Here is a 20,064-nt window from a genome sequence, read left to right on the forward strand (position 1 = left end):
TTGGTCAAGCTGGAGAGGTAACAGTATGGTCCCACGAGAAGCAAAATATCTTACTGAAATCTATTTTAGTGGGATCTTTTGTGCTGTTGGGATGTGTAGGCGGTGCTTTTTAAAAGTATTTTCTTCAAGGGTGGAGAGCCGTCTTTAAAAGTCACAAATACGGAATTACTTGGAATAGCGAGCTCTAGTCGTACACTGAATCCTGCTTGTGTTGAAGATGTGGGTAGAATAAAGGTCTTTGGGCCAAAGTTTTAGCAACAGTGCATGAAGGTGTAAGGGGAGATTAGGGTGGAGGCTGAGAAAGGCTACAACATCCCTGGGGAGTTGTGGAAGGATAGGGAGCTTGCTCACTGGCTTTGCAGATCTGGTAGTGGTGGTGCCCCCCCCCCCCCGGAGTAGAACATGATGTAGACACATTTGTTCATAATGCACTGTGAGTGCAGGTTAGCCAGCACATACCAAAGAAATCTCAGGACACTCAGGAAGGATGCTGTCCCTCAAGCTCCCTATAAAACCTCTAATGCTCCTCTGTGGAAAGTTCTACACCCACATACAGTGTCTGAGGTTGCAATCTTGGACACATGAGGCACTGCTGATGCAGTGGAAATTATTTCTATGTAGTCATGCATTTGATTGCACTCCACAACACATAACTCCTTTTTCTTTTAAAAAAGGAAGTCAGATTCTTTGTTAAGAGCAGATAGGATTTTATCATTTATTTTGTCATACTAATGTGTATGGAGAGGTGTTCCATTATTCTACAATAATAATAATAATACAGTCATACCTCGGGTTGAATGTGCTTCAGGTTGGGCGCTTTCAAGTTGCACTCCGCGGAAACCCGGAAGTAACGGAGTGCGTTACTTCCGGGTTTTGCCGCTCGCGCATGCGCAGATGCTCAAAATGACGTCACATGCATGCGCAGAAGCGGCAAAATGTGGCACGCGCAGACGTGCCCTCGCGTCTTATGTTCTGTTCAGGATGCGAACGGGGCTCCAGAACGGATCCCGTTCGCATCCCAAGGTACCACTATATTATTATTTATACCCTGCCCATCTGGCTGAGTTTCCCCAGCCACTCTAGGCGGCTCCCAATCGAGTGTTAAAAACAATACAGCATTAAATATTAAAAACTTCCCTAAACAGGGCTGCCTTCAGATGTCTTTTAAAAATAGGATAGCTGCTTATTTCCTTGACATCTGATGGGAGGGCATTCCACAGGGCGGGCATCACTGCCGAGAAGGCCCTCTGTCTGGTTCTGGTTAATAAAGAGATCAGTTCTTTTGCGTTTCTCCATTTCAGTACTATGAACTTAGAAAAACAAATATAGAGGTATATCACTGTATCAGAGATAGTCTTTTTGCCAAATCTCAATTGGTGCAATGAAAGACCTGTCTTCAAGAAAACACTGTAATACAGGGATCTTGTTTTAGATAGTACAGATACCCAGAAAGACAAGACATCTGGGCAAGGTTGAAAAGTGCTAAAATAGGGGTTATAAAGGATCTAATCCCAGTCATTTTAGTTATTTTTTAAAGCCATTTTCAGATCTTCAAAGTTCTCTCTCTCTCTCATCTGTCTCTCTTGGAGCTTTTGCCAAAAGGTATAACACTATTATTCCCTTTATACTGTGAGTTCAAGCTTAAGGCTTCTAAGGCTCATGGCCCCATAAAAACACAGAAAATGTGGAAAGCCTATATTGTCTTTTTTCTGATAACAATCTTAGCTCTCCTAAGATGTCAAAACAATTCAGCAATTATTTTCTGTAGTGAATGCACAAAATGGTCATGGGAACTTCAATGGGAAGAATGTAGAATGATTAGCAAATTCTGTGCAATGCTTCTTCCAAGACAGCTGAACATTTCAGAGATCTGAACCACCTTCATTCCTGAGATGTTTGTAACTGTGGGGATCTATTGTGCTGTAATGTTCTGAGTGGCTCAACTGTTTGTCTAACCTTGCTTGCTTTGTGTTTCCTTCTAGGACTGAGCAGGATGCCAGCACCCACAATGTCCTGAATGTGGAGACTGGTGGAAGAAGAGGAGACATTAGTCCACAGACAGCTCCTTTCCCTTCTCCACTGCCTTCTGTTTTGCTTCATTTTTTTCCAGTGGATAGGTTAATGTACAACCATTGCTGGATGTGATTCTTTCGCCATGTGGCTCCTGAGACTAAAGCACCATTTGTCGGTCAATATCTGGACCTTGCTGCTTCTGGGGAGTGCTTGGCTGCCATTGGAAGAAGGCACTCCCAAGTCCAACTCTCCCTTTAGGACTTTCCAGGTCACCGACTGGAGTTTGACACACTTGGTGGTCCACAACAAAACTGGGGAGGTGTATGTGGGTGCTGTCAACCGGATCTATAAGCTTGCAGACGATCTGACACTGATGCGCACTCATGTCACGGGGCCCGTGGATGACAATGAGAAGTGCTACCCACCGCCTAGTGTGCAGTCTTGTCCACATGGGCTAGTCAGCACCAACAATGTCAACAAGTTGCTGCTGGTGGATTATTCTGGGAATCGACTGATAGCCTGTGGCAGTGCTTCTCAGGGCATTTGCCAGTTTCTGCGCTTGGACGACCTTTTCAAGTTGGGTGAGCCCCATCATCGCAAGGAGCACTACCTCTCCAGTGTCAATGAGTCAGGAACTATGTCAGGCGTCATCATTGAAGTCCCAAATGGGCAAAACAAGCTCTTCATTGGAACACCCATTGATGGCAAGTCTGAGTACTTCCCTACCCTGTCCAGCCGTAAACTGATGGCCAGTGAAGAGAATGCAGAGATGTTTGGCTTTGTTTATCAGGATGAGTTTGTCTCATCCCAGCTCAAGATTCCATCAGACACACTGTCCAAGTTCCCCACATTTGATATCTACTACATCTATAGCTTCAGCAGTGAGCAGTTTGTCTATTACCTGACCTTGCAACTAGACACCCAGCTTACCTCGCCTGACTCCACTGGGGAGCAGTTTTTCACCTCCAAGGTCGTTCGGCTGTGTGTAGATGATCCCAAGTTCTACTCATATGTGGAATTCCCCATTGGTTGTATTCGTGATGGCATTGAATATCGCCTGATTCAGGACGCTTACCTAAGTAAGCCCGGAAAGGCACTGGCCAAGCAGTTGGGTATCTCAGAGCAGGAGGATATTCTCTTCACAATCTTCTCTCAGGGCCAGAAGAACAGGGTGAAGCCACCAAAGGAATCTGTCCTTTGCCTCTTCACACTGAAGAAGATCAAAGACAAGATCAAGGAGCGCATCCAGTCTTGCTATCGTGGGGAGGGGAAGCTTTCTCTGCCCTGGCTTTTGAACAAGGAGTTGGGATGCATAAACTCAGTAAGTCTTCCTCCTCATTCTTCTACTTTGTCATTTCTCCTTTTCCTTTCTGCTCTGATAAATCCAAAGCATCAGCTGAGATACCTGTGCTGTCTTTGAGTACGCAGCTGAAGATGTTGCTTAAAGATCTGGGGTTTGTTTCAATTAGCATGTGACCATTCTATTCTCAGCTACAGTATTTTGGTGTTTGGAGTTTTAGGCTTTGGTTATGGGGTATGAGGATAATTATTGGGTGTTGAGAAGTTCCGGCCTTTCTCCCAATCTTCAGTTAACCAAATAAAGTTTGTTATGCTGGAGAAATGGGGACTGCATTGATTTTGGAATGTGTTTTAGAGATTATTTGCACAGAAATTCTTGCCAAGACAGTTTTTCGGAAGGATTGAATTGAGAAGAAAGGCAATAAGTAGGAGCATGTGGACCACTAACCATCTAACAGACATGCTGATGTTCCATTTATTCTAACCTGAGTTTACTTTCCACTGTTACCATCATGACAAGTACTGGAATGAATTAGGGAAAAAGCAGGTGTCCATGTACAGGAGATATGTCCTGCTGGAAATACAGACCCAAGTAACTGTTAGATATACTGATGTGATAACAATTGCAGATGATTTGAAGTGCTATTCAAGGTGCAACATGGTGCCCTCTCAGCACCACATAATGATACGGCAGGAATATTAGCCAGCCAGGATGATGTTCCGACTCTACCTGGGTCTCTTGTTTTCTGGTTTTATCCTCTGTCTGATTCCAAATCGGGATAATCAAAATCCTTACCTCTGTAGTTTAGGGAGAGTGTGAGAACAGGACAGCTGTACAGATAGCAGCTTCGTACTGGCAGTGAGAGGACTCTCCAAATTCATAGGTGTATATGAAACACAACTGGAGTGTCAGGTTTTGAGGCCAATTAGAAGTGAACTCTTGCCCTGGGGGATATGGGAGCGAGCCAGAGTTATGAGTCTGGATATGTTCTTTCTCAACAGAGGGAAAGTTGCCTGCCTATCCTGAGGGAAGCATTTCCCATAGGCTGTTGCTATGGCAAACAGAGGAGCTTTATTGCCCTGTTCCATTGTGTTAAGTCTTTGGCAAGGCAGGGTAAGAAGCCTGCTTTGTTTTATGAGCCATAGCTGGGTTCCTTTTCAGACAATATCAGATATAACTGGGAGGCTATTTCAGCTACTTGCAGTGAGGATAGGAGAGTAATGTGTAAAAGATCTTTCAAAATGGGAATGGAATGGGCAACTTTAAGATTTCTAGGACATATGACAAGTTGTAGAAAATTGGTATAGTTACGTCACTTAAAACTCTCAGCTGAACGCAAGGAGATATACATAGTGATTGTGGCAGAATCTGAGCTTGGACATCAGATGCCGTAGGTCCACTCCCCAGACCCATATAGTCAAGTGTACTTTGGACTTTGGGCTGATTCTTAATGGATCCATTTAGCCTACTGACCCTTCTCCAAATTGTAATGGTCTGCTTAAATTAAATTTTGTAAATGAATTCAGCTAAAGACCTGGCCCACTCCAAATGCCTTTCTAATGGCTTTACAAGAAGCACAGTGTTGAGTGGATGTGTGTGTGTGTGTGTAGGTTTGGAGCCTCCCTAAACACTAGCTCCATGTGTCAATGGTAGTGGACCTCAGGATTTAAAATTTTATTTTAGAAACTTCTTTCTCTGTTCTCCAATCAGCAGGCTCTCATTGTAATTAAATCAAAACCATACAAAGCCATAAAACATAATACATCAGCAGGGCCGATAAACATATCAGTTTTTAGATCTTATGTTCCCATAGGTGCATGTATGGTATTGGGAACCATAAACCATGGGATGTGTAATTCCTGTGGCTCATGTATTCCTAGATGCTGCTGCACGTATTTAAAGTCAATAGGAATTACATTTCCCATGATTCCTGACAGCCACAGAATTCTGGTTGTGGGGATTACATTGGCAGCCAATGGATGGAGTGGTAGTACACTGGGCTCATAAGTGGGTATCTAGGGCAGAATTGGTATGGTATTCTAGGCAGTTGTGATTCTGGTAGCAGCTCTGATAGGAACAGGTGAGATCAGAGATACTAAGCATGAAATAAGAGCTTGTGCTGTGCTTCCTTATGCCAATGAACCCATGTTCATGAGAAATACACTCCATTGTAAGGCTCAGTGTAGTACACATGGAACCTCGCCCCCTCTGGTCCTCAGAACATAGTTGCGTGGCAGTGTAGCTGAGAGATAGCATGTGGTCCATGTTCAGCCAGTGAGTTTCATAGCTGAGTGAGGAATTTGAATACACATCTCCATGGCTCTATTCCACCTCACAATATGATAAATAATGATTTACAGCTGCTGTGGAGTAATGGAGATAAAGGGAGAGGGGCATTGGAGGTCTGTTTTGGCAAATTAGACAGTAACCATCCTTGGCCATGGTTTGGACACCTCTTCTTCTTCCCTTCCTCCTTCTCTTTTTAGGACAGATTCCCCAAAGGATGAGTGGAAACCCTCTGGCATGGTGTCAGGGTTCTGTAGGGCCAGGCCTGAAAGTGGTCAGATGTGAGTCCACGTCTGGCTGAAATCAAGGTCTGAAGCAACAGACAGAGATCATAGGGGACAGAATCAAGTATGCCACCGAAGGGCATCAGGAAGTGAGTCTGTTTTGCTTAGATTGTTACTGCAGGCTTGGTTCCTCAGTTTCTGTAAAGCCACCCAGGCTTTCGGTAGGGAAAGGATCGTAGCTCAATGGCTGAGCTCATAGTTTGCATCCAGAAGCTTCTAGTTTTGACTCCAAAGCACCTCAAGGTAGAGCTGTGAAAGACTCCGGTCTGAAACCCTGAAGAACCTCCACAAGTCTGTGTAGACTGTCCTGTGCGGTTCAATGCACTGTTTTGGTTTAAGGCAGCTTCCCATGTTTGCCACTATTGGCTCCACAGATCACCTGGTCTGGCTGCACTGATGAGCTGCAGTACCCCTGTTTGGCCATTTATCTGTATGGCACTGCAGTACACAGCAAAGATCAGACCAATAGCTCTCTTAGCTTGAGAGCTGCCCTTGTTCTAGTGCAGGAAGTAAGTCTCCTGTGCTTCATAGAATCTTAGAGCTGGAAGGGGTCCCAAGGGTCATCTAGTCCAACCCCCTGAAACGCAGAAATCTCAGCCAAAGCATCCATGACAGCTGGCCACCCAACCTCTCTTTAAAAACCTCCAAGGAAGCCTTGCTGCTACAGTTTCTGGTTTGAGCCCCCTGGTGCCTTACGGATGGTAAATAAGAGCTTCGTACATAGGTGTTGAGGGACGTGTGCACATGTCAGGAGGGAAAACCTAATGAGTGGTTCCCAAACATAAACTAACTTCTGATTGTGGCTCCTTTCAGCAGTTGAAGCTGCTGACGGTAATGCTTTTGCTGCTTTGTAGTCTGTGGAATTTTAAAACCCTTAAGGATGCTGAAACAAATGCATTTTGGCTCTAAGTACAGATCTTATGATCGGTCTCCTCCGCTATTTTATTCCCCCCCTTTTTTCTTTTTTCTGTGTTATATGTGCTATAATGTAAACTTGCAAGCAGTGTGGCTTCTAAAAATAATTTTCCAAAGTGCCTAGCTGTTTTAGGTGTGTGTGAATAATAATAGCGAATAATAACAGGGATATGGTTTTAGAGTAAAAGTGGAAGGAGGAGGGGAGGAGTATTCCAGTCTTGGGGCTGGGGGGTGTTGGAAAGAGAGAAACCCGGCAAAATTATAAGGCTTGGATGTTTTCAAGATTAAGCATCAGAGAAGCAGCATATCGTAATAGCATTTGTTGTGGTTTCCTTGCACCTAGGGATAATTTAATCTGAAATCCAGGGAGTGCGGGAGGGAGGGGGAGCAGTAGCCTTCTTCCCCCACCCTCCCTCTATGGCACCTCTTCTGCCACAATCCTAGAAGCTCCCCAGCCTTTGCTGTGGGCTGAGGCATTGCCACGTCTCCTCTCTCTTGTGAGTGTTCATGCTTCTGCATTCAGAGGCAGGTGCATTTCAAGGCACGACTTTCGGAGCTGGGTTCAAGGGCTTGTGGCAGGAACCAGCAGCTTGATGAGGGTCTCTGCCTTGTTTAGATGTCCAGCAGAAGGAGGAGTGTGAAATTGAGTTACTTTCTCTCTCTTTCTCCGCCCTCTTATAAATTACAGGTGCGGCAGGGGCATGGGGCTGCGTTCTAGGAGCAGGTAGTTCAGCTGCACCCACCTGGAGTAGTTTGTGCACAGGCATCCATTTGTAATTGTCCCAGGCAGCCCCTCCTTCTCCTTTTCCGAGTTCTGAGGGAAACAGCTAACAGCTGCCTGACAAAGTAAAGGGTTTGCTGTCAAGAGTGCTGGGCTCACAAATCTGATTTTGGCTTCAAACTAATTCAATTTTGGTGGAAAATGATGAAATTGTTACACTGCTGCCTGCTGGGTCACATAACTGCTGACTCAGGGGAGGGAGGAGGCTTTCTCTGCGCTCTTGTTTCCCCTCCCCTCATTCTCTCCATCTTTCTTGGCTTGCAGTGCAGGTTTGGGGAGCCAAGTGTAGCTCAGATCAGCTGCCATTCCCCCGAGGTCTGCCCTGAGCAAAGTAAGCGGGAGGCAGAAACAAAGAATGCAAAACAAGGAATGTGACTGTGAATGTATGAAGGCAAGAGACAGTTAAGGGCATCATGTGAGCAGGAAAGAAGACAGCTGCTTTTCGCCACTCACATTCTGCTATTGGGGAGATTTCGCTGTTCCAGAAAGTCCTTGACTTTCCCCAAGGGTCGGTGATGTTGGACCCTGGCTGCCAGGAATTCCCCCTCTGCAAAGAGTTCTTGCCAGTCCCTTGTTTCAAACTTTGCTAGAAACAGGAAAGCTTCCTTGCTTCCTGACAGATTCTGGTTCCCTGTCTGATTTATGCAGGAAGTCCTGCTCTTCCTCATTGAATTGCTTGGCTGTGGAAGGGAAGAGGATGCTTCTGAGCATGTGGCTGTAGTCTTGGGACCACCAGAACCAAAGGAATCGTCTCCATTCCCCCTACCTTCCAAAAGGCAGAGCAGGTGGAAGTGTTGTGTGATTGGCGATCCTGCACAATCTTGACACAAAACCACTGGTTCACTCCATGTTTGGAGATCTCAAACCTTCTCAAAAAGCACACCGTATGCGTGCATGCACAGCTTTAGCAAGGGGTGGGGATTATTTGAGAGATTTGGTCCAGAGGCAAAGAGCTATTCCCAATGCTGCTTGCGCTATTAGTATTTTATAAGCTCTGCAGAGTTGTTGCTTGGGAGGGAAATACTGCTGATCAGTGACTCATTTGTTGGTGGTTTCCACTGAATTTGACCTGGGCCACTGCCCCAGTCTTCTGCTCATTAGAATTGCATTGTATTACTGGGGTGAGATCAAGGGCAGGACTATCCAGGCTTTTAAATAGCATATTATATAGTAGATGTCCGGGAAGCTTCTGCAACCACAGCAGTAATGAAGATAGTATTTGGAAGTGTGGGAATCTCATGTTCCCATATATAAAATATTGCATTTTTATGTGCTCGGCAAAAATGCAATATCCCTGCAATAAAGAACGTTTCCTCTGCTAAGCAAATGAGAAACAAATATGTCCATTTATGCTGCAGAAACTGATTGCATGGAAAGGCCTTTAATCTCATGACAGTCAGAAAAGTGAGGAGCGGGAGAGGGGAGGAAGGACTGAAAATGAACTTCATCCACTTGCTTTGAGCCCTGTCATATGGCTTTATAAAGATCCTTTTTCATCAGCACTACAGGCTTTCCTCCCAAAGGAAGGCTTGTTTTTTATTGATGGCAATTGATTCAGCATGACTGAGCAAGCAAGGGTGAGAATGTGGGCAAGACAACAGGGCTTTTGGATTCATGGCCTGTTCTGTTGCAAAGAGTTACTCACATTCCTGGGGCATGGGCACAGTCTAGTGTCATTTTATGTATCAGAGCTGGTGTTTCACTTAATATTATTTCTTCTCCTTCCCCTTCTTCACACTCCTCAGGCACACATTTTACATGGACAAAGCAGTGTGTGAGCTTGGCAGTTGTCGATACAGGCTGCAGCAAATCCCTTGATTGCAGCTAGTGATGTTACCCAGCTTTGCAATTACCTGCTTTGGAATGTGAATTTCCCCCATAATGCTTGCACTTATTACAACTCGAACGCCATTTCCTTGAGAATCTCTTCTCCAGTCCAAAATGTATAACGTGACTTTGCAAGTGTACAGAATGTGCTCTTGTTTTGAGTCCAAGCCCTGGACACTAATCTCAGCTCATACAGAGCTAAGCAAGCACTTGTGATGAATATTTTTTTAAGGTTTCAAGGAACTGTAGGGGCAACCCCCAAAAAACTTTCTCTCCAAAGATCCAGCATCAAATAAAGACATGTTCAGGGATTGCACAGCACCCTTTTCCCTCAAGGCTCTGGAACCTCCTTGGGCTTCGCTGCAGTTTCCTGGAGCCTTAGAAATCACCCTCAAGGGGTGTTTGCATAGCTGTCATTAGTGTCTGTGTCTTGGACAAAAAAATAAACGAGGGACAATTGAAAATGATAAGGCAGTATGATATGGTGCAGCCAGCATTATGAATCAATTTAGAACTCTTAAAAAACACGCCAACCATGATTTTTTTTCTAGTGTTCTCCAATGACGCTTGTAATTGCTGACCCAATTCTGCATCGAGCTGAGAGGAGTTCACCCATCACTAATAGCAACAGCTGGAAAAAGCGCTGTTGCAATCACAGTATGTGCTGCTGGCCAGATATGTGCTGGCTAGATTCACACATCACGTTTGTCCACACAAGGACATGTCTGAGAGGGACCAGGACTTCTTGCGCAAGAGAAAGTGAATTGTGTGAACCAGTCCATAGTCATTCGCCAGTGGCCTTGTTATAGCTTCTAGGATGCCTAATGCGTTGGTGCTTGGAGGCAATCTTGAACTGCTCAGAGCTGCCTTGGATCCAGGAGGAGAGGCTGCCAGTCTTGGCGGGGAGTTCAGGAGATGTTTGTACTTCTTCCCCCAATGCTGAGGAACTGAACACATTGGCTGGAGAACTCATTCCATCTTGTTTGTTTGTTTCTTTCCTTCACTGGCTTGGAACCAGGAATCTATCAGACTGAAAATGTGACCCAGGCTGAGATGCTCTGCTGAACACTCTGAGTTGCCTTGTGGTTCTTGCTATCTTCTTCCTGTTCCACTGTGAATCCTGGTCAACAACAACAACAGTACCCCACCCATCTGACTGGGTTGCCCTAGCCACTCTGGGCAGCTTGCAGTAGATATAAAAACAGAATAAAACATCAAACATTAAATCAAACATCAAACATTGAAACCTTCAGATGTCTTCTAAAAGTCAGATAGTTCTTTATCCCCTTGACATCTGATGGGAGAACATTCCACAGGGAGGGCACTTCTACTGAGAAGGCCCCCTGCCTGGTTTCCTGTAACTTCACTTCTCGCAGCAAGGGAACCACTAGAAGGCCCTCGGAGCTGGACCTCAGTGTCCAGACTGAATGATGGAGATTTCTGGGTGCCAAGTTGGCGACCACAGTTAAAAAACCTCTGTCTTAATCCATAGTTAATTCCATTTCCATCTCCCCTAAGTGTGTTTCTCCTTCTTGCATACTAGGTCAAGTGAATTGTTTTAAGAGCAAGCTACAGTCAAACAATGTAGTTGAGATCGCAGAATTGTAGAATTGTAGCGTTGGAAGGGTCATTTAGTCCAACCTTCTGGCGAACAGACATGCTGTTGTGGTGGCTTAAGTTTAAGGTGTCATTTGGCACCTAGCTTATGTATCTGAGTTCCTAACACTGGATATACCTAATGTGGAGGATGGTCGTATCTCAAGTGAAAACAAATGCCATAAACAGTGCACTGCCGCTGAGAATGCCCTGTCTCACGCCACCATCTTGCCTGCCTCAAGGGACACTCTGGAAGATCTTAAGTCTCAGGGTGGCAGGCCTCGGGAAAGGCATTCAGTCAAGTACCTAGACCCCAGACTTTTTAGGAATTTTGTAGACTGAAGTCAACACCTTGAATTGGGCCTGGTAGCTTACCAGATGTGCAGTCTGCAATGAACACTGTGTTGTGGAGTTGCGGTAAAAGTAATTTACTCCTTAACTGATTCCCTTTGAAATCATTTTATTTTGCTTCTGGTATATTAAAGACTTGGATTTGAATCACAGCCTCTAAGAAATATTTAAGTTGAGGACTAAGGTCCTTACACTTCGCTATAAGATAATTTCCTGTCAGCCCTTCACAATTAAGTCCCAGCATAACATTTACAGTGAAATGAAACAAGGGTGTTCATAGAGTTCTCTTTTCTGTTGAAGATGTCAGGAAGCCCGGAAATGAATGGCCCTAAGGGACAGCTGAATTACTAGCCACTTAATAAAGCTAAACGAATGAATATTGTCTTTCCTGTCCACTCCTTCATTGCCCTCATAAGTGGGCTTGAAGTAAAGTAATGAATCAAGAAGACATCTACGTTTCACCCTGGCAAAGTGCTTTCTCGCTCTCTGTGTGAACTCTTGTGTCCTTCGGCCGAGTCTGGCCAAAAGGCAAGCAAATGCCCAGAGAAAAACAGTATTCTGCCAGCCAATAACAACTGGAAGCTAAGCCCCGCTATTAATGGCAGATTCAGTGTGTGCACAGGCTCTCTGTGCCTATATAGTGAAAAAACAGGTACAGCTGGAGAATGTGATTTAGGTAGTTGTGAGGTTGGGCCTGCTGTGAACCATGCCAATTTCCCTTCATTATTGGCAGGAGAATGAAGGCTCTTGTTAACCTGAGAGCTGGATGTCTGCTTCGGCAAGCAGTGTGGATGTAAGTGACCTTCTGCTTCAGAAGTGTACTATTGTCAGGAAGGAATTGTCTGCCCTACATGATGTGGCTGGCTCTGATAGACCAGTATGAGAATTTCGTATTGCAGCCCATGCATGCCCTTCTGCTCTCAGAAACCGCCCCAAATCTGTTTTCTTCCCACCAAATAGTCCGATTGGATCTGGCCTCTTATTGGTGTGGCACCTGCCTGTGCATCCCTAACGAGTCATTTTGCTGCTAACAAGCTAATTGCTGGCATAATTATTTATTGAGGTGGTGTCGGTGTAGCATGGCAGGCGGGTGGCAGGCACTCTTCCGCAGCCCGGGAATGCAGCTGTATTTGTCGCTTCCCAGAGAGTTTGTTGAGACAAAGCAGAGAAGAGTAAACACCATAAACATTTATGCTCTTGCATATTCAGCAGCAGATGAGGTTGAGGAAGCTGCAAATTGGAGTGGGGAGAGCAGTGTGGAACAAAGATTGCATTGGCTGAGAGGTGCTGCCAGAGCTTAAATACCTTCATTGGTTATGCTCCAGCCCTCCTGGAAGTAGAATTTTTTTATAACCCCTTTTTCTACCACCAAGCTATACATTCTAAGAGCTGAAGAAATTAAGATGTAATGCACAGGCCTTGCAGGGCAGAGGTCATGTGACCAAGGTGAAAGGTCCATGGAATAATGATGGGGATGTCACATTCAAAAGCGTATTAGCTCTGTTATTACTTAGTGTCTGTGCGTGGCTAAATTTTCAGAACTCTGTCGAGCACATGGGCTGAATATCATCCCTTGAGATTAATTCATTCCTATCCTGGGGCGCATTCCCCCCCCTTGCTCCGCCCTGTGCTTCTCTTAGACTGTATATTTCACATTAAGATGTGACCCTGCATTCAACTATGCAGAACAATTAGGTATTACTTCTACATTTTTATGTATGCCTTTATTGCATTCTGTCCTGGCTTTTAAGTTTTTTAAAATATTTGTCTTCTGAATGTCGGCAAATTTAGAGCTGCGTATTTTAAAATTAATTAATGTGTATAAATAAACAATTGGGCAGCGCCCTCTTCCTCCTCACCAAACCAGGAAAGGTGTCATTCCTGTCTGCAGCTAAAGTGGTCCCCTTCTGTCGACTTTGTGAATTATTTCTCAGGCCTAATTACTACTATTTATTATTTGCTGCTTCCTCATCACAAACCTCTGTTAAAATGAGCTATGGGGATTCAGGAACAGCTGAGCAAGCAAAAGGAGTCACAGCTGTGAATTGGTTTTCTGGGTCTGAGTAGGCTTCCTCAGCTTCCCTGGATTTTTTTGAATTTTGTTTTTAGTTGCTTTCTCCATCACCCTGTTTACTGAAGTGCAGAGGGTCAGGGGTTAGCTGTTATTGCCTTCAAAGGTGCGGGTCTGTGAGTGACTGTTGCAGTTCTGTGGCTGCCTGCCGAGGCCCTTTAACTGCACAACTTGAGAGGAATTGTTCTATGCTTGGCAGTACAAGGGCGGGAGGAAAACAACCCAGAGGAAAGCAAGCAGGGGTTTGGGCCTGAAAGACCACACATAACTGGATGGTTAAAAAGGCATCCCGGCTGGATACAAATAGGATGCGGAAATAAATGGTTCGTCTTCACAAAGTGCCCCAAAGCTGTGTTTGTATTAGCACCAATTTTTGTTTACTTCTAATCCATTTCCTGCACTGCCAGCCTACAAATGCTCAGAAATCATGATTCCGTTGCCAGGGATTTATAGTAGTAGTTAGATTTAACAGATACACAAGTGACCTTTTATTTATTTGGATTTTGGTGCCATTTGGGAATATCACAGTAAGGTTTTGAGTGTATTTGTTTTCAGCAGGAAGGAGCTGTGTGCTTGTTACTTACGATTACTTTTTAGGAATGTTCTAATGATTAGATTATGAAGCTTGTGATATTTAAGCTTTTGAGGAAGCCTAGGAACATTTAGCCCTAAGAATCAGTATTAAGTCTCTCCCCCCCCCCCCGTTATAGCTACTCCCTTATGTCCAGCTATTCATGTCTGCCACAGAGATTGAAAGGGTAAGAAGGAGGGAATCCGGTCTCTGTAGTTTCCCTTTGTTGATATTGTTGGGTCTCCTATTCTCTGCTTGGCTTCAGGCAAAGGTTTACACAAGCAGGCAGTCACGCAAGTTTCAGTAACGAGCATCTATTTGAAAGCTATGTGTCAGGCTTGAACTATCTGGAAAATTTCTGTCAGAAATAGAATTCTGCCTCTGTCGCCTCTCACATCCTGCCTAGATAGTACTTCTGGTGTATTGTATTGTAAATCAGAGTTGGTATGAAAAAAATAGAGGTGTGGGAAATTCCATACGGATGTCGGATCTCTGTACCTGTGTCTAGGTTTCATCCAAAATTAGGCGATTGTAAACTTACGCACATCATGCTCAAGTCCCACTAAAAGTGTGCATTGGGTTGCAGCCTATGTACCCTTGCTCTGGGCTGACTTTTAGGGACTGGTGCATGCTGATTATATCATTGGTGGGTACAGAACCTTCAGGACAGTGCAAGCTGCAGCCTGTATGGTATGGGTTAGCCCTGGCTACAGATTGGCTACCCCACTTTTCTGCCCTGAATGTGCGGTTTGGCAGTGAGCACATATAAGAAAAGGGAAGGAGGTGCAATAGTGACAAATGAGCTGGGAGTTGTGCACAGCTAAGTGACTTGCTATCCATATACAGTACAACTTTGTCAAATATTTCTCAAAGCCAATTAATTCACCACCCTCAATATGTGTTTTTTAGGAATGTGTGCACATATACAAGTCCTAGGTGTGATGCTCTTACTACATTGCTGACTAAAGCTGCCCCCTTTGCACTTCCACTTCAGCCTGCAAATTTAAATGCCCATGGATGCAATTCCCTGTTTGCTAGGAACTTGTGTACTTCTGAGTGCGTCTGGGCCCTTTCTTTTAGCAGTGTTCTCTCGGCTTGGCTTGGCAGTTGTCCGTTCTGGGTGTGCAGTGAACCCACTGAAGATTGCTGGGAACTGTATCTCTTTCATTACTGTACTGCTGTATTCTGCTGGAACTAGCAGAGCCCAGGATTTTTTGGTGTGCACCTTGTGGGTATTTCAACTCACACATTGCCATTCATGGTATTTGAGTACTTCAGTTATTTCTCTCTTCGGTCTTCCTCTCTGTTTTCTCTGCATCCCCCAGACCCTGAAATTCATGGCCAGAGACTGCTGGACTAGAGGTTGTCATGGCAACAGCTCTCTTCCTGCTGAGGTGGAGATAGGAACAGATTTCATGGTTCAAGGGATTTCCCCATTCCTGACCCCTCCTTCCCTCCTTCCTTGTGGTGTTTTCTCCACATCTCCCTGTCATCCTCTCTTAGTACCAAGCTGCTAGGCCCGCCTCAGAAGCCGACGGGAGCATACACACTGTGTGTTAACTGCAGACATTTTGCCATCCTTCTTGCCTCCTCCCTGTGCCATGATCTGTGACAGACTTAGGCTGGGGCATCTCATGGGATGCTTGCAAGGAAGATCTCATTCAAGGTATACTATATGAATGAAAAGGCTGAGGAGGAAAGAAGAGGACTTCTCCAGGCCCTAATCACTTGCGGTTTCCCTGCCTCCTTTTTTTTTGAACCAAAATGTTGGTGAACCTCAGTTCTGGAGGCAACTGTCAGCTTGGCAGACTAGGGTTCAGCTTAGGCAAAGGCAGAAAAATCTTGCCCAACGTGTTTGTCTTTTGGTTAGAAAGCAGTGTGTTTGGGCAACTTGGCCCTTTCAGGCCTTGTTTCCTCATTTCAAATGTGAAATAGGTTGTTTTAGGTTGATGTCTGTGAACTGCCCTGAGACCTCGGGTATAGGGCGGTATATGAATTCAATAAATAATAATAATAATACAGTCATACCTTGGAAACTGAACACCTTTGCACTCTTTGGCTCTCAAATGCCGCAAACCTGGAAGTGAGTGTTCCGGTTTGTGAATGTTCTTTGGAACCTGAATGTCCGACGTGGCTTCCACAGCTTCTGATTGGCTGCAGGACCTTCCTGCAGCCAATCGGAAGCTGTGCCTTGGTTTCCGAATGTTTTGGAAGTCGAACGGGCTTCTGGAATGGATTCTGTTCGGCTTCCAAGGTATGGCTGTAATAATAATGTCCAAATGACAAATGGTATGGGGAGACTAGGATTCCACTTTACCTGGCCATCTACCAGCTGCTTGGGAGACAACAATACAAGTTATTCTTCGTCTAAACTCCTACAGAGTTAGAATCACTTTCCTACAAACAAGACTGCACCAGTTTTTGGAAGTATCAGAATTGGTGATAAAGAAACACAGATTTTGTACCTAGAAAAACTGATTCTGTGACCTGCATTAATTGTGCAGATCTTCCTATATGTGCCTCTTTATTGCACAATTTATTCTGCTTATGAATTTTGAGAGAGTACTGGGGGCACCAGTCACAAGTTGGCTGCTATGGGAGTGGTGTGGCATAGCACAAAATGGTGGCCATGCAGAGCATGGAAAAACACAAAATTAGAGGCAGCCCCCCCAGCAGCTTGATTAAGACCATAGTTGAACTTTTCGACCATATTCAATCATATTGGATAATTGCTGAGAAGTGTTCTATTATTGGGCTAGCTGCTTAAGTGAGTCATGGTCTAGCTAGGCTTTTTGGCATTATCCTCAGCTCCTTCAGACCCAGGACCCAGTTTTAACCCAAACATGCATTTGGAGACCTTTTTCTAAATCTTTTACCATACATTTGCATGATAGTAGAGCTCCAGTAGTGACTTACCTTGGATCAGGCTCCTGGCCCACTAGTTGAAGACCAGTGATCTAGATCCATTTTGGCATGGATTTGGCAGATGATTTACTCCACCGGGGTAAATGTTGGCCTGCTGGTTCAGCTGGACTCCTCAGCAGATGCCATTGATGATTCCAGATTGCCAGGCTACCGTGAGGTGACCCCTGTCCTTCTTGAAATATAGTTTTTAGAAGGTGGTACCAGGAAATTTCCAACTCACACCCTGGTTCATGGCAACCCTCTTGGGCTGCTTGGAGTTCTGAGAAAGAGTTGTTTCTCAGATTGTTTGCAGTTTGAGAAAGCCCTTGGATCCTACTTTTGCTTCTGTATTCCCATGTGGTGGCCATCTTTGGAGGGCAGGTTTCTTTGTTCTGCTGTGCTCTTCTGCACTAGCTTCAAGCTTGTACTGCTGAGGGCTTTTTGAGAAATTCATGGGGCTTTGAATCCAAAGCTGCCAGTCCCCTGCCTCACAGTGCCCCATTCCGGGACTTTCTACTGTGATACATTCAGTGGGAGCTCACTGCCAACCTGGGCAAAGCTAAAGCCATTGCTGTGGTGAAGCCCCCCTACCTGCCTCTCCCCCCCGGCCATCTGGGCAGTGTTAATTGCACTCTTCCTGTATACAGTGGTACCTTGGTTCTCAAACGTAATCTGTTCTGGTACACGGTTTGACTTCCAAAACGTTTGAAAACTGAGGCGCAAAGGGCTGGCGGCAAGTTCAATTGGAAAAACTGAAAAACACGCAGTGGAAGCCGTTCAACTACCAAGGCATGTTCAGAAACGGAAGCAATTACTTCTGGGTTTTTGGTGTTCGAAGACCAAAAAATTCGGCTTCCGAGATGCTCGTAAACAGAGGTACCACTGTACCTCATTTTTTACTACTCCAGTTACAGTGGGAGGTAACTGCCTGGAAGCACACTAAGATACGATTGCTTTCTCTCCCTCTCTCTGATCAAGCATAGGTAAGGTTGTCTCTGCAGGAGTTTTGTGACCCTGCAAACAATAGTCCTTTGGCCTAGCCTACCTGGTTGAATACAGAAAGGAAGTTTACAGCTGAAATGAAATTAGTTTATTCTGCAAGGGCCTGCAGATGGATTGGGAGTATTAAAACTGCCCTCCACTGTTTTGGCATTTCGGGCTAACACACCTTCTCCCCCTCACCCCACCCCAGTGTTTTAGAAGCCACATATCAGTAAACGTATGTACAATAAATGCTATGGCGCTTATTGAAAGGCAAGGGAAGATAAGCCTTGCCGGCTTCCTCTCTATTTTGGATATGGCTTGCTAAAAATGCACTCTATAAAGCTATTCTGCAGACCTCTCTTGGTCTCCCAGAGAGACCTGAACAGCCTCGCAACTGTTTTGTGAACAGGGTCCACTTCATCCTGCCCCTGCCCAGTCCTCTCATCCCTTGTTGAATTCTGTCTGTCTCTGGGGCAGAATGTAGGAGTTGTTTAACATCTGTGCAGACACAAGGGCCAGCGGCTTAGGACAGGATGTGGGCAACGTGGTGTCCATGCGAAACTACAGGGAGGAATGTAACATGGGTGGATTCTGTAGTTTGCATGTGTGTGTCTGCAGCTTGCAAGCACATTCCTCTTGCCGCCCATGAGATACAACACTCCCTATTTAGGAGTGACCTGGGGGAGAACTGGAAAGCACACAGGTGCAGAATTATATAGTGCCATTCCCCTTGGGCCCTGTAGCACAGATGCGAAGAGCTGCACAATGAATCCTTGAGACTGTGATAAAAGCTGACAAGAAGAATTCCTCAAGTGGTGCTGGTTAAAACATGTGCATGGAAGGCCTCGTCTCTTGTTAGACCAGCTGCTAGCCACAGTATCTTGGCCCCTGTAAAAGGACAGGCAACTTTTTTCCACATGCTTTAGACCCTTTACAAGACTACGCTCGCTTTACTATGTGGTTTCAAAGTAGGTTTAGGCACCAGGCAGCTGTCATAAAGCAGGGAGAGATAGCTAGGCCCTCTCTAGCATTCTAATCTCCAAGAACAGATTCTTTCAGTGGACATTCAACCCGCTTAAACTCTGAATGTGTGTATTTTCTCCTTTCTGCTCCTGACCCTTTTTCCTTGTGTTGTGTCTGTTGTAAGCCATTCTGCAAGGCCATGCCTATGTTATCTTTTGTACAGACTGTAGTGAACTTTACAGCATAAATACTGTAATGGCAGTGGTAATGATAATAATAGTAATAAACTAATAATAGTAATAGGTAAACATAGAACTCTTCTGCCTCAAAGTAGCAGCAGAGGTCTTTTATCTAAAGGTGCTCCATTAGCTGAAGCAGATCTATAGCTCTCTCCACCTGGAGAAGACTAATTAGATGAGAGATTTGCTGCAACACAAGCTAATATTACCAACTGTGGTTTATTAAAACAAGAATAAGCTGTGTGCCCACATGCTCCCTCTTCACTCCCCCCATTCTTCCTCCCTTCATAATCATGGGTGTAGCCAGGATTTTTGTTAGGGGGGGGCAGGCCTTTTGTTGGGGGGGGGGGCAGAACCTCAGTTCGCTATGTATTTATATTGAGTTTTATTTATTTCGGGGGCCAGCTGCCCCCTCCCCGCTCCGTGGTTATGCTGGTGCTTCATATGTCCAGCTTCAGCAGAAATTTCCTGATTTCTACTGTTTCTTGTGACTTTTGAAGAGGGAAAATATGGTAGCTGATCACTTCCGTTTTCTGTAGTTTAGTTCTTTGGCAAAGTGGCACAATTGGTAGGTATGTAGGTCACCATTCTTTTGGAAACATTAAGTGAACAAAGAATATGGGGAAGTGACGGTTATTCCATTCATGGAAGGTTACCCTTTAAATGGTTACAACACCCTGGTCAGTTTGCTGCTTTTTCTAGCACTTTACAGTCTCAACTTGAAGAGGACTATTCATGTAGCTGTAAACCATTGAAAAGGATACAGGAGCATAAAGGTTGCTATGACCTGCCATTAGGGTATTTGATTGAATCAAAAGTTGGCCTTAATGTGATGTGGTTAATGGCGAGTTCCAAAGCTTCTACACTGAAAAGATTGATTCCTCACAGATGCAAAGCAAACCTTATGTGACACTTGTAAAAGTGTAAGTTCCTCAGATTAAGAGGTTCAGTAGACACACATGGTGCAAGGCGGTCTCTT

General features: G+C 44.9%; 1 protein-coding gene across 4 annotated transcripts in view; it reads left to right on the forward strand.

Annotated features, from left to right (window-relative positions):
* The window catches only part of PLXNA1 (plexin A1), a 299,658-nt gene that overhangs the window by 47,249 nt on the left and 232,345 nt on the right, over positions 1-20,064 (forward strand). For all 4 annotated transcript variants that reach the window (XM_080996881.1, XM_080996879.1, XM_080996882.1 and 1 more), the window contains exon 2: positions 1,983-3,334. In XM_080996881.1, the coding sequence (XP_080853007.1) occupies positions 2,156-3,334 (1,179 nt within the window). In that variant the 5' untranslated portion in view covers positions 1,983-2,155. The remainder of the gene's footprint in view (positions 1-1,982; positions 3,335-20,064) is intronic.

This window comes from Podarcis pityusensis, assembly GCF_964106645.2.
Source record: "Podarcis pityusensis genome assembly, chromosome: 2".
In the NCBI taxonomy this organism is placed as follows: Eukaryota; Metazoa; Chordata; class Lepidosauria; order Squamata; family Lacertidae; genus Podarcis; species Podarcis pityusensis.